A 14,328-nucleotide genomic window follows, 5' to 3' on the forward strand; every position below is an offset into this window, starting at 1 on the left:
CTTAAACTCCCGACCTTGGCCTCCTAAAGTGTTGGGAGCCAAGCTCTCCAACGCCTGGCCTGGTGGCCAGGCGTGAGCGACCGTGCCTGGTCAGCCCCAAACTATTTTTAAGCCCAGGAACTTTTACTTCAAATCATGTCTTACCCAGAGGCTTCGTACCTGGAGCTCCTAGACTCTGCTCATTCTTACGTACCCACATCCAATCCTGCAGCAAATCTAGTGGCTCTGCTTTTGAAATATGTCAGAATCCAACCACTTCCCACTACCTTCTCTGTGCCACTCGGTCTGGCCGCCATCATGTCTTCCCTGGATTCTTCCAACAGCCACCCCACTGGTCTCCTTGCATCGGCCCCTTTGGTCCATTCTCCAGACAGCAGCCAGAGAAGTCCCGCCAAGGCCGTAACTTGGAGCATGTCATCCCTCTGCTCAGAACCTTCCAGCAGCTCCCCATTTCACTCAGGGAAAAGCCAAGGCTTTGCTGAGCCTGATGAGAATCTGCACGTTGGACTCCCTCAAAGCTTCCATTTCTCTCTTTGCTCTGCTCCAGTCACACTGGCCTCTGCTGTTCCCGAAACCTGCCAGGAAGCTCCAGCCTCAAGACCTTTGCATTGGCTGTTCCCTCTTCCTGGAATGCTTTTCCCTCAGATACTTCTGAGCAGCTCACTCTCCCAGCTCCTCTGTATCTTTGTGCAAGTCAAACCCTGTCAGTGAGGCCAACGCAAGCTGTCCTATTTAAAAACGCCACCCTGATCCCCACAACTCTCGGTCCATTACTGTTCCACTTTGTCTTTTTCCTATAGCACTTTCATCTTCAAATATACCATACGCTTCTGCATTTATGACATGTATTTTTCTTTTCTTTCTTTCTTTTTTTTTGGTTTTTTTTTTGAGACTGGGTCTTGCTCTGTCACCCAGGCTGGACTGCAGTGGTGCGATCTGGGCTCGCTGCAACCTCCGCCTCCTGGGCTTAAGCTATTCTCCCACCTCAACCTCCCAAGTAGCTGGAACTACAGACATACATGACCACACCCAGCTAATTTTTGTACTTTTTTTGGTAGAGACAGGCTTTCATCATGTTTCCCAGGCTGGTCTTGAACTTCTGTGTTCAAGCGATCCACCTGCCTTGGCATCCCAAAGTGGTGGGATTACAGGCGTGAGCCACTGTGCCTGGCCTTATATGTTTATTTATTTATTTTTTTATTTTGAGACAGAGTCTTGCTCTGTCACCCAGGCTGGAGTGCAGTGGCATGATCTCTGCTCACTGCAACCTCTGCCTCCCGGGTTCAAGCAATTTACCTGCCTCAGCCTCCTGAGTAGCTGGGATTACAGGCACACACCACTGTGCCTGGCTAAATTTTGTATTTTTAGTAGAGACAGCATTTCTCCATGTTGGCAAGGCTGGTCTCAACTCCTGGCCTCAAGTGATCTGCCTGCCTCAGCCTCCCAAAGTGCTGGGATTATAGGCGTGAGCTACTGTGCCTGGCCTTATGACCAGGTGCTGGGATCCCCAGCACCTAGAACAGTGCCTGGCATATGTGGTAGGCCCACGACAGTTGTGTGACAAGGGCAGGGATATGATGATGGGCCTCTGTACCCAGAGGCAGGCACCTGAGGAACCTCAGGGCATCGCACTGAGTACAGTTTGAGAATGAATGTTGGACCCATTTAGAACTCCTTTTTGCTGAGTGAGCTGAAGTAAGGACTAAGGTTCTTGCTCTCCCCCGACTCCCTGATTACTGGTTCTGCCCAGGTCAAGTGGAGAGAGGAATCTATGATCTACTTTTCTCTCTGGCCCTTCAGGAGGGGACATCTCTGTGTGTGTGGCACATACATCCCCAGCCCTGGCCTGATATAGGATGGGACGGTGGGAGAAATGAGGGCACTGGGTAAGGGGAAGAGGCCACCAGAGGAGTCACTGGAGAAGAACAGGGGTCTGGAGCCACAGAGTGAGAGGAAGAGGAGGAAGAAGGGACTCCTGCTGCTTTTCTCACCTCCTGGGCCAGAGCCCAGAGTCCTCATCATCTTATTTATTCAATTTGATTCATTTATTTATTCTGCAAATATGTCTAGTGCCTACTATGTGCTGGGCACCACGCTGGTGCTGGGGAGACATGGTAAATATCAGACACAATTCCAGGTCTCCAGCGGCCCCCACTATCACAGGGTGGTGAGATAAGAAACAGCCACCTCAATGCAGCCTGCGAGCACAGATGCAGCCCCTAAACCCAGGATGGGGTGGGGTCAGGGAAGGCTGCTTGGAGGAGTGTGTGTACGGTGAGGCCTGAGGGATGAGTAAGAGCTACATGGGTAAAGGGAAAGGGGGAGAGCGCTTGAGGCAGAGGGAACCGCACTTGCAAAGGCCTAGAGGTGAGAGTGAGCTTAGTGCAACCAGGCAACCACTTGACATTGTCTGCCTGCAGCATGGCAGAAGGAGGTCAAAGATGGCTTAAGAGGTCACTGGGGAACCGACAGTGAAGGGCCCAAGGGTTCCAGCCCGCTTGGGTGTGTACATACTGTGGCCACTGGTGTAGTGTTGCAGCTTGTCCGTGTACTCCGAGTCAGCACGCTCAAACCCCCGTCTTCTGGAACAAGAGCAAAGGGCTGGAGCCACCTGAAGGCGCCCAGGGAGCTGGGAGCCACAGTAGGTGATAGGGAGAGGGTGGGCAGGCCCTAGAAGCCACACCCCTGCCAGAGGGCTCCCTGCCTGCCCCTTTTGGCCCCACTTGTCCCTTCCCACTCCTCCCACCTCAAGTCCAGGTTCACATCTTCCCCAGTTCTCCCTCCAGCCAAGCCCCCTTCAAAAAGTAAAGTCATCTTCCAGCCACGGCTTCTGGCCCCAGAAACCCCAGGGGCTTCTGTCCACCTGAACTTATGGTTCAGTCTATTCTGAAATGGGGAACTCTTTAAAGAAGAAGAGAATCTTGCTTTGCATTATACCCAGCAGAAGTCAAGGAACTGGCCCCACCCTCTTGCCTTTGCTTGTACCGTCCTAGCCACTTGGGAGGTCCCTCCCCCCTCCTCCTCCCAAGTCCTCCCCGTCTTTCCAGCACCTGAGCCAGGGGGCCTGAACTCATGCAGAAAGCAGGACAATCTGTATACCCCTTCCACCACCCACTAAACTCCTAGCATCCTGCAATCTTTCTTGCCCACTGCATTAGTGTCTCAATGTGCCACCTCTTTCAATAGTGGGCTTGTCAGGGGCGATGCCTATCCCAAAGGGATGGATTGCACATGGCGGCCGCTTAGGTAGTGGGAGGCCACTTGAAGCCTTCCACTTCCTACCCACATCTCTCCCTGCAATTGTGAGAATGCCTCCTCGGTTCACCAGCACTGTAGAGGGATGACTGAATAGAGAGAGAGAAGCCATCTGGGACAGCCAGGCCTGGCCAAGCCTGGAGACCCCACCCACCTGTTACACACGATGGCGATGACAACCACAGCAATGAGGAAGACCAGGCCAGCAGCTGAGGAGCCGATGATGAGTGGCAACTTCTCCTGGATGCTTGTCTGGTACTCGGCTGGGGAGAAAGCATGGTAGGGCATTCTCAGCCTGGCTGTGGGAGTCGTAATACCCTTGTCCCCTACCCCCTGCCATGCTGCTGGGTCTCCTGGGATCCCTAGGCTCTGTTCCTGCCCCTGACAGAGCACCTGTTACCTGCCCATGCAGAAAAGGGACTGTCACTGTCTCACAAGTAACCCTGGACAAGTCCATGAACTGCTCCAATCCTCAACTTCTCATCCATAAAATGGGCATAATTCCTACATCTCAATGTTGATGTGAAAATCAACAATAATAACAGCTGACACACACACAGGCAGTTAAAAGCACAGACTCTGGAGACAGACTCTCCGGGTTTGACTCCCGATGGTGCCACTTACTATCTGTGTGATAGTAAGGCAAAGTGACTTAGTAAGGCAAAGTGACTGTGTGATAAGGCAAAGTGACTGTGTGATAAGGCAAAGTGACTGTGTGATAAGGCAAAGTGACTTACCTCTTTGTGCCTCAGTTGCCTTATCTGTAAAATGGGGAGAAGAATATTTCCCATCTCAGGATTGTTGGGTAAAGCACTTAGAACAACACCTGGCACCTAAGCAAGCATTCAATCAATATTAACTATTCTTGTCCCTGAATGTTTTATGTGTCACTCACTGTGCTAAGTATGTTACGTATCTCGGAACAGTCCTATGATTACCCCATTTTACAGATGAAGAAACTGGGCTTAGTGAGGTCATGATGTGCCTGAGGTCACAAAGAAAGTAGCACCCCAGCCAGGCATTTGAACCCAGGTCTGCTTGATCCAAGGGTGGGAGTTGAATTGGAAGAATGCAGAAGATACACTTGGCATTAGCCTGGCTCTTGGAAACCACCACTCAATGCCATTAACACTATCATTGATTTACATTTTATTATTTTTACTTCTTTTTTTTTTTTTTTTTTGGAGTGGGAGTTTCACTCTTGTCACTAGGCTGGAGTGAAATGGCATGATCTCGGCTCACTGCAACCTCTGCTTCCCGGGTTCAAGCGATTCTCCTGTCTCAGTCTCCCCAGTAGCTGTGACTACAGGTGCCTGCCATCACACCCGGCTGATTTTGTAGTTTTAGTAGAGATGAGGTTTCACCATGTTGGCCAGGCTGGTCTCGAACTCCTGACCTCAGGTGATCCACCCGCCTTGGCCTCCCATAGTGCTGGGATTACAGGTGTGAGCCACCGCACCTAGCTATTTTTACTTCTCATCTGTCTCACTGACCAGAACAGGAACTTGCTGAGATCAGGGATGTGCTCTGGGACCTTAGTGCCCACACTTGGCCTGGTAAGTGGCAAGGCCTCAGCCACATTTGTTGAATTAATAAAAGGATCTTGGGACAGTCTCCCAGTTCCCAGTCAATGACACTCACCCAACATGGAAAAAGGCTTAGAGAGGTGAAAAAAGCTGCCACGAGGAACAGAAAGATTACAGAGGAGGTGAGTGCTGGAAGAGATGGTAGAGCCATAGGGAGGATTTTTGTGATAAGGCAAGAATTTAGGAGTCCAGGAGCCTCTGAAATGTTCAACCAGGCAAAGGCCAAGGCACACCTAGTGGTTAGAGCAGATACTAAGAGAGGATGCTGGAATCTGGTCAGATAGAGCCACCCTGGAGTTTGACTGGCTGGTAAAAGGGATTCCAGACACACAGCAATGACAAACTATGACTTATCTACCATCTGGTGAGTGCTGATATGCTTGGGACTTAGTGCCAACCCTGTGCTAGGTCTCTTATTCTTACACTAGTTTGATAATGATAGTGATAATGAGATCATTGTTATCACCCCCATTTATAAATGAGAAAGCTGAGGGTTGGAGAGGTAAGGTGACTTGTTCAGGCACATACAGTTAGGGCTAAATCAGAAATGGAATCCTCATTTCTTTGGCTTCAGAGCCCACATTCTTTAAACTGTGCTGCTTCTAAAGATTATTAGAGCAGGAATGGTGCTTAGAGACCATGTAGTTCCAGAGTAGTAAACGTAGCACACAGGTTACAATCTCCCATTCCCTTGCCTGGAGCAGACAGTACTAATCTATCCCAGAACTTCTTCCTGCTGAACTCGGATGCAGCTTCAGAATCCTTCTCAGTCCAGTTGTAAGTCACTGGAGTTGTGTATGGATAAAACATGCTTACTCTCTCAGATTGAATGTGATGCTTTCATTTTATAGATGAGAAAAAATTGGACCAAGGAATGCATGACTTGCTCAGAGTGGCTCTGGAAGTTAGGGCTGAGCTCCCCAGAGTCCTGGGAAAGGAAGTGGCCTGGCTGACACAACGGGAACAGAAACAGGGCTTTTATATATGGTTGTGCACAAAGGTTCGAAATTAGGAGGGAGGGAGGGCTGACATCTAGAAGGGAGTGCCTTTTCTAATCTGCACAAAGGTGCTTCATGGGAATGGTGACCCTTGAGTTTGTTCTGTTTGTGGAGTCTGTGCCCTCCTCTTGCCTGCTGGACTCTGCTCACCTTCTGTCATGGTCTGGAAGTACATCTTGCCGCTGTAGCGCCCGTAGCCTGCCACGGTGCGTGCCCGCACCTGGAAGACATAGATGGCGCCGGCTTTGAGGCCCTGCACGGTGACCGTGTTGGTGGGGCTTTTTATGGCTGTGGCGTTGTACTCACTGAGCTCCTGCCGAGGAACAGAGAAGAAAATTAGTGAGGTTGTGGCTCATAGTGGGCCCAGAGCCCACTGCCTGCTCCTGCCACATTGGGGGCAGGTCTGGCCATTGGATAAACATCTATGGTTCCCAATTCTTCATCCCCTCCCTTTAATAGAATTATGCCTTTTGCCATGTTACTTTTCAACACTGCCCACAAAAGTAGGCAGATTATATGTCTCTGTCTTACGGATGTTGAATTTGTCCACATGACTTGTGTTGGCCACTGGAACATTCTAGTGGACTTGATGCAAGCAGAGGCTTTACAGATCCCTGCCAATTTGTCTTGGCCTCTTGTGCTTCTGCCATGAGAGGAACTTGCACTGGGTAACCACTGGCTCCAGCATGAGAAACAGGAGGAGACCATGACCCAACTCTTAGGATGAAACAGGGCCACCCTTATTGACCCACAGACATAAACCCATGGCCAAGAAAAATAGCCACTTGTTGGAAGGTGTTGGATTTTTGGGATTGTTTGTTTTGCAGTGTTATCTCAGGAAAAGCTGACTAATACGCATGTATTGAGTGGTTCCTATGTGCAGACCCTGAGGACTATACTGTGAGTTCTTGGAGACTGAACGGAGAAGGCCCACCTCATTCACTTCTGCATCCCCTTCCCTGCCCTATGCCTTGATGAGTTAAGCGTAAGAGCCCTTGTTCAGCCTCAGCACACTTGGGTGAGTCAAGAACTAAGGTCCAGATGGGAAAATGATGCTCAGGGTCACTATCAGTTCAGGGTTGCTTTGAGATTCAAAACCAGGCTGGATACGGTGGCTCACACCTGTAATCCCAGAACTCTGGGAGACCAGGGTGGGAGGATCACTTGAGCCCAGTAGTTTGAGACCAGTCTGGGCAACATACCAAGACCCTTTCTCTAAAAAAAAAAAAAAAAAAAAAAAAATTAGCTGGGCATGGAGATACATACTTGTGGTCCCAGCTACTTGGGAGGCTGAGGTTAAAGGATCACTTGAGCTTGGGAGGTCAAGGCCACAGTAAGCCATGATTGTGCCACTGCACTCTAGCCTGGGCAACAGAGCAAAACCCTATCTAAAAAAATACAACCAAAAAAAAAAAAAAAATGAAACCAGACTCTTGCATGGAGCCACCTCTAATGTCCATGCCTTTGGGTACCCCAAACCTAGTGTCTTCTCCTTTGAGAGATGAAGAACACCAATTTTGGCTTCCTGAATGCTACCCAGGGCGATCCAAGGAGTCTAGGACAGGACAAAGATCCAGCTGCTGCAGTGGGAGTGGAGATGTGGTTGGATCAGATACAGATTATGCTCGTTTAGGCATCTGTCAGCTGCCCGGCAAAACTTCCACAAATACCCTCTTTGCACTAGGCTGGGACTGGGGTTCTACAGGGAGCTAAGGCACAGGCCCTGGCCTTGGAGAGCTCCTGGCCTTGGAGAGCTCAGTCCAGAAAAGCAAGCGTGTGAGGATCCCAACCCTTTGAAGATCATGAAGCTCCTGAGACAATTTTTTTCTGATGAAAATCTGTGAATGCTTATCCAGAAAAACACACACCTAGTTGTACATGCCAGTCACATACACATCACAGAGTGCACGGAGCCCTTGAAAACCTTCCCAAAACAATGAAGATTCAGTGCGTGCAACGTTATTACAGGCTTTATAGCATGGAGGTTAAGATCACAAGTTGGAGCCAGACTTCTTGGGTTCAAATCCTGGCTCTACTATATATTACCTCTGTGACCTTGGGCAAGTTCCTTAACTTCTCTGTGTCTTCATCTGTAAAAGGGGGATAGTAACAGTAGCTACCTCAGAGTTTGTTCGGATAATAAAATGAATCAATAGGTATAACAGGCTCACACTGTTATACCTCGGTAAGCACATACCGAGGGGCATGTGACCTGGTCTGGGACGGGGGCTGCATTAGTCCCTTCTCATGCTGCTATACACACATACCCAAGACTAGGTAATTTATAAAGGAAAGAGGTTAAATTGACCCACAGTTCCTCATGCCTGGGGAGGCCTCAGGAAACTTACAACCATGGCAGAAGAAGAAGCAAACACATACTTCTTCACATGGTGGCAGGAGAGAGAAGTGCCGAGCAAAGGGGGAAAAGCCCCTTATAAAACCATCAGATCTTGTGCAAACTCACTCACTATCATGAGAAAAGCATGGGGGTAACCACCCCCGTGATTCAATTACCTCCTACTAGGTCCCTCTCACAACAGGTGGGGATTATGGGAACTTCAATTCAAGATGAGATTTGGGCAGGGACACAGCCAAACCATATCAGGGGCTACCAGGTGAAGTCAGGAAAGCTCCCTCGTGAGTGGGGGTCACTGGAATGGGATCTCAAAGAACAAACAGGAACCACCCAGACAAAGATGTGCATGCCTGGCAGAAGGGGCAGCAGGTTCAGAGGAAAGGAGAGGAGAAAAAGCTTGGGATATAGGGGATATGAAGGGGGCTGACTTGAAGATGTGTCTCTACCATCCCCATAACAGGGGGAGGCAGGGATAGCTGGGTGGGGCAGCAGCAGAGAGGAAGTCTCTTTTGCCAAGCCAGATCATCTGCCTCCTCCTCCAGGAAGCCTCCTTGACATCCCAGCCAGATGCACCTCTTCCTTCTCAGTCCCAGAGCACTTGCTGTGGGTGCCACAGGAGGGGGTTTCTGCTATGCCCCCTCAAATTCCGGCTGAGGCTCCTCTCGCCCCCTTGACTCTAAGCCCATGAGGGAGGGCTTGTGTTTGTTCCCCTGTACCAAGTTTGGGGTCCCTCACACAAAGTCCTTCTCCAGTGCCCACAGGGTGAAGGCTGACTCCTTAGCCTGGCATTCCAGACCCTTCATGACCCACCATTGTGCAGTCTCTCCTGCGACATCCCTAATGTTTCCTAGGTTCCTGCCATCCCTAACTCTTTCCCCCTTCCTTGGTAGAGCTGCCAGATTTAGCAAACACAAATATAGGATGCTGCTCAGTCAAATTTAAATTTCAGATGAACAACAAATACGTTTTGGTATAAGTACGCCCCGTGCAATATTTGGGACATATTTGTACTAAAACATTTATTTTTAAAAAATTCAAATGTAATCATGTGTCTTCTATTTTATCTAGCAACTCTACCTTCCATGGACACTCTTGAGTTTTTGCAAGCACTGTTGCCCCTGTCTGAAATACCCTTTCCTCACTTGTCTTGCAGTGTCCTACTCATCATTCAAGACTCAGCGCAAGTGCCACCTCTGCTGGGGAGACTTCCCAGATGTCCCAGCCAGGGGTTGCAGGTCCAAATTGTCTCCTCTCCCACCTATTGTCCTAATATACCTGTCCATCTTCTTTAAGGATGTGGATTTCCTGAGGCCAGGGACCATGTCTTGCTCATCTCTGGATCCCCCCAGGTTTGCCACACAGTAAGTGTTCACTAATTATTGACATAATGAATGAACATTAAACTGGTATTCAAAAATCTACAAAACCTGGGATGCAGTACCAGACATGGACACTAAGTGCCACTGTACAACATGGGCTCTGCTCAGACTTGAAAACAGGTTAGATTCTGTAAACTGGGTGGGTGCCCACTTAGAGATGTTGGAGGTTTTAAGCCCCTGATTATGTGAGGGAGATGGGAGGCGGCTGATGGTTCCATAGGTGCCTCATGAGAGTGAGGAACCAACCTGAGCAGCTCCCTTCATTAAAGCTGGGCAAGGGATTGGAAGCTGTTTCATTTTTCATTTTTGTCTCTCTCTCTGTCTGTCTATATTTTTGAGACAGGGTGTTGCTCTGTGACCCAGGCTGGAGTGCAGTGGCGCGATTATGGCCCATTGCAGCCTCGACCTCCCAGACACAAGCGATCCTCCCACCTCAGCCTCCCTAGTAGCTAGGACTACAGGCACATACCATCACACCCGGCTAATTTTTGTATTTTTGGTAGAGACAGGGTTTCATCATGTTACCCAGGCTGGTCTGGGGCTCCTGGACTCAAATGATCTACCCGTCTCAGCTTCCCAAAGTGCTGGGATTACAGACATGAGTCACTGTACCCAGCTGGAAGCTGCTTCATATCCTTGTTTTTTCACTTGATTGCATTGTGACCTTGGGAAAGACCCTTCACTTCCCTGAGCCCGTTTTCTATTCCAAATAAATGGAACAATAAATGCCAAGCTCTCAGGGCTGTTGTGAAGATAAAATTTGATCAGGTAGTGCCTGGCACATTGGAGATGCCCTAGAGACGCCAATTCCCTTCGGTCTCTCCTCTCCCTGGGGTACCTTTATCTGAACAGTGATTAAGCACCAAGGGACGATGGGAAGAGATTCAGTATGAAATCCACTAGTCCTTAGTCTGAGCACTTACCTGGTAGCTTAGGGCCAGTGAGGCATTGGGTGCATGTCTTAAGCCTTCCAGGCCTCAGTTTTCTCATCTCTAAAGTGGGTTAATGCAAGTAGGTACCATAAAAGGTGGTTTTGGAGATTTAAAAGGAAAATACAGGTAAAGCTTTTTTAGCACAGTCTCTAGCACATAAAAAGACTTAATAAATGTTGGCTCCTACCATCACTGTTATCATCAAAACCATTATAGAGGCCAGGTGCAGTGGCTCATGCCTGTAATCCCAGCACTTTGTGAGGCCGAGGGCTGGATCACCTGAGGTCAGGAGTTCGAGACCAGCCTGACCAACATGGTGAAACTCTATCTCTACTAAAAATACAAAAAATTAGCCGAGCGTGGTGGCACATGCCTGTAATCCCAGCTACTTGGGAGACTGAGGCTGGAGAATCACTTGAACCCGGGAGACGGAGGTTGCAGTGAGCTTGCGTCATGACACTCCAGCCTGGGCAACAAGAGCAAAACTCTGTTGTCACACACACACACACAAAAAAACAAAAAACCCAAAAAACAAACAAAAAAAACATTACAGAGTAAGCCCTTTCCCATGTTCATTAAATGGATGGATGAATGCAAAAGTGAATGAATGAGTGGACAAACCTCTCCAGGTAGATCCTACTCCAGGTACTGGGCAACAAGCTGAATATGGCCTGAACTTTCATAATTTCACCCCCCATCCTCCAACCTTTGCTCCTTCTGCCTGGAATGTCCTTCCTCTTCACTTTCTGTTAAATAAATTCTAAAATTGATGTGGGCTACCAGGGGCCATCGACCACAGGTGGCCTCATGAATGGCTCTTCTCCTTGAGTTCTTGGGGGACCAGTGGGATCCTGAACCTGTGTGCTTTGGGGTAGCTGCCAAAGGAGGCCACCTCCCCTGGGGCATTGGAACTGACGGAAGCAGCCAGGCCTGGGTCTGCACAAGGCCACCGCCATTCATCAGTGGCCTCCAGAAGCCATCTAGCAACGCAGTTGTCAGCTCTGGACTCCAGGCAGGCTGGGAAATCCCAGTGGGGCTTGGGGAAGGCCAAACGGAGGGCCCGCTCCTAGAGAGCCCTTTCTGAAGAAGGAAAGGAGTGGGAAAGAGGTGGAGGTGGGGGCCGCACAGGCCTGCAGGGCTCAGTATCTGACTTCCCTTCCTAGGAAGATTGGAGCATTCAGGAAAGAATCTAATAGCAGACACAAGGAGGATTCCCGGGTTAGGTAACAGCCGGCTGTGGACTTGCTGGAATAAATCCTACCACCTGCAGCCTAGCTGTCCCTTCCTGGTGGTGGTGGCTGGCATATCACAGACTTGTCTGAGAGGTCAGGGAGAGACATGACTCTTGGTTCTGCTCCTACCCCTCTGCCAGCACCTCCTCTAATATTTTCATCAACTCCGCTTTCTTCCCCTCCTTAAACCCTGGCATTCTCCAGGATCCTATCTTCTGGTTCTTCCTCTGCACACTCGCCTGGCTGCTGTTCTCTATCCTCCCTGAACCCCAACCCCTTTGCCCCAGTAAGCACCACACCTACAAATCACAAACCTGCATCTGCCCCAGGAAAAGGCACCTCCATCTCCTAGGAGTCACCCTTCACATTTCCCGGGTCCTCCGGGCTTTAAAATATAGACTTTGCTGGCCGGGCACGGTGGCTCACCCCTGTAATCCCAGCACTTTGGGTGGCTGAGGTGGGCGGATCACCTGAGGTCGGAAGTTTGAGACCAGCCTGATCAACATGGAGAAACCCCGTCTCTACTTAAAATACAAAATTAGCCGGGCATGGTGGTGCATGCCTGTAATTCCAGCTACTTGGAAGGCTGAGGCAGGAGAATCGTTTGAATCCGGGAGGCAGAGGTTGTGGTGAGCCGAGATTGCGCCACTGCACTCCAGCCTGGGCAACAAGTGTGAAACTCTGTCTCAAAAAAAAAAAAAAAAAAAAGACTCTGCTGGCATTTGCCATCTCCACTGCCAACTCCCCCAGCCCATGCTACCTACCATCATTTCTCACTTAGCGTCCCCTGGGAGCCCTGTACAGGCGCTCCCTGTGTCTCCATGTCTCCCTGGAATGCATTCTCCACACAGCAAGCTACAGGGATCTTTAAAGGAATCTGAGTCAGATTGCATAATTCCAGAGCCATCCGATCATACTTTAAATCGAATCCAGACTCCCAAGGCTGGAAGGCCCTTGACAATTAGCCCAGCCTCCCTCCCAACCTCCTCCCCTGATGCTCCCGCTTCTGCTTCTGCCACACTTGCCTTGTCTGTTTCCTGAATGCAGCCCACACATCTCTGCCCTAGGGCCTTTGCACCTGCGATTCCTGATGCCTAGAACAACTGTGTTCCCACCTGCGCGTTTGTCCGGTGAACTCCTAGCATCTTTCAAGACTCAGCTTAAGTGTCACTGAATGAAGGCTTTCCCTCACTCATGCTAGGACTGTGGGCCCCTATTGGTGCCCTCCTGGGACCTTTGCTGACCCTTCTGTGGCTAGTGTCAAACCTTGTCTCATGGCTCTCAGTGTCTGACTCTTTTTCCCTGGACTGTGAAGTCCCTGAGGCCTCCGAGCCACCTGGTTACCCTCAGGATTCCTGGTACCCAGCTTAGTGCCTGACCCAAAGCTGGTGAGAGTGAAAGTTGAATGAACCAGTGTCCATCTCCCCACTGGCAGATGCCAAGCTGTCCCTCTCTGTACCCCAGGCCCTGGGGGAGGGACTGAAAGAAGTAGGACCACGTCTCATCACAGGTGTACCTCAGGCTGTCACACCTTCAGCCTCTTACCACCTGACCCCCCTCACCATTTATGCCTAACGTTCTCCATGGCAGGGACTGGTCCTGTCTACCTCTTAAAGGTCATCCCAGAAGCATCCCTGGGGAAAAAAATCTGGGAGGCAGGAGAGCCAAGTAAAGAGGGAGACCATAGGTGCAAATCCTTGCTGGATCCTCTTGGGCAAGTTATGGAACTTCTCTGTGCCTCAGTTTCCCCTTCCATCCAATGGGGTGAAGAACCATGTGGTGAGGATAAATGAGATGCTAGAGGTGACGTGCTTAGCACATAGCAAGTGCTCATGAAATGTGAGCAGATGGTAACCTTCGCTGCTGCAGATCCTGCAGGTCCTGTCAACCCCAGCAGCGGCCTAGGGATGCTCGGGCAGCGGTGGAAAGTAGGGCAGAGCTGCCTCCCGGTTCACACCTCCAGCAGCCTCCCCAGGCCTGCCCGCTGTGGTAGGAAATGGGTCGCAGGCAGGACCTGCCCTGGGATTCCTCATTTCCGTTGCCCGTCTTTGGGGACTAACACTTTCAGTTTCATTTAATCACAAAGCTTCTTAATTAGTTTTTTTTTTTTTTTTTTTTTTTGCCTTTTGGGGTTCTGAGTTGCTAAGCTATTCCTGCTGCGGGGAGCAGAGATGCTGGCTTCTGCAGAGCCTGGGAGCGGCTGGTTTGGTGACCCAGGACTCCGGCTCCTTCGAGGCCCTCCAGGGCCCACTGAGGGGTGGGGCTGCTTCCCTCACACCACCCACAGCTCAGGCCCTCGTGTGTCCACTTCCTGAGTCATCCAACAAACAGCTCTTGAGTACCTACTGTGTGCCAGGCGCTGGGGACACAGCAGAGATCATGGCAAGATCTTCACCCTCAAGGAACTTACTAACTAGCTCAATGTAGAGGTAGTAAATACCCAATTACTCCATAACACTTAAAAAATGATAATTGTGATAAATGCTATGCAGAAGGGCAAGACACAAGGAGAAGATGAAATGGGGTGCTGGATGGCATCTGGGCAGTGATGGAGGGCTTCTCTGAGGAGGTGATGTTAGGCTGAGATCTG

General features: G+C 50.0%; 1 protein-coding gene across 3 annotated transcripts in view; it reads right to left on the reverse strand.

The window, feature by feature from the left end:
- The window catches only part of EPHB2 (EPH receptor B2), a 204,861-nt gene that overhangs the window by 16,017 nt on the left and 174,516 nt on the right, over positions 1-14,328 (reverse strand). Inside the window, exons 7-9 of one of the 3 annotated variants that reach the window (XM_034957849.4) lie at positions 5,990-6,152; positions 3,410-3,518; positions 2,515-2,582 (exon numbers count right to left, since the gene is read on the reverse strand). In XM_034957849.4, the coding sequence (XP_034813740.1) occupies positions 2,515-2,582; positions 3,410-3,518; positions 5,990-6,152 (340 nt within the window). The remainder of the gene's footprint in view (positions 1-2,514; positions 2,583-3,409; positions 3,519-5,989; positions 6,153-14,328) is intronic. The other 2 variants (XM_034957854.4, XM_034957860.3) reach the window with 2 other exon arrangements.

The sequence above is a fragment of the Pan paniscus genome, chromosome 1, assembly GCF_029289425.2.
Source record: "Pan paniscus chromosome 1, NHGRI_mPanPan1-v2.0_pri, whole genome shotgun sequence".
In the NCBI taxonomy this organism is placed as follows: domain Eukaryota; kingdom Metazoa; phylum Chordata; class Mammalia; order Primates; family Hominidae; genus Pan; species Pan paniscus.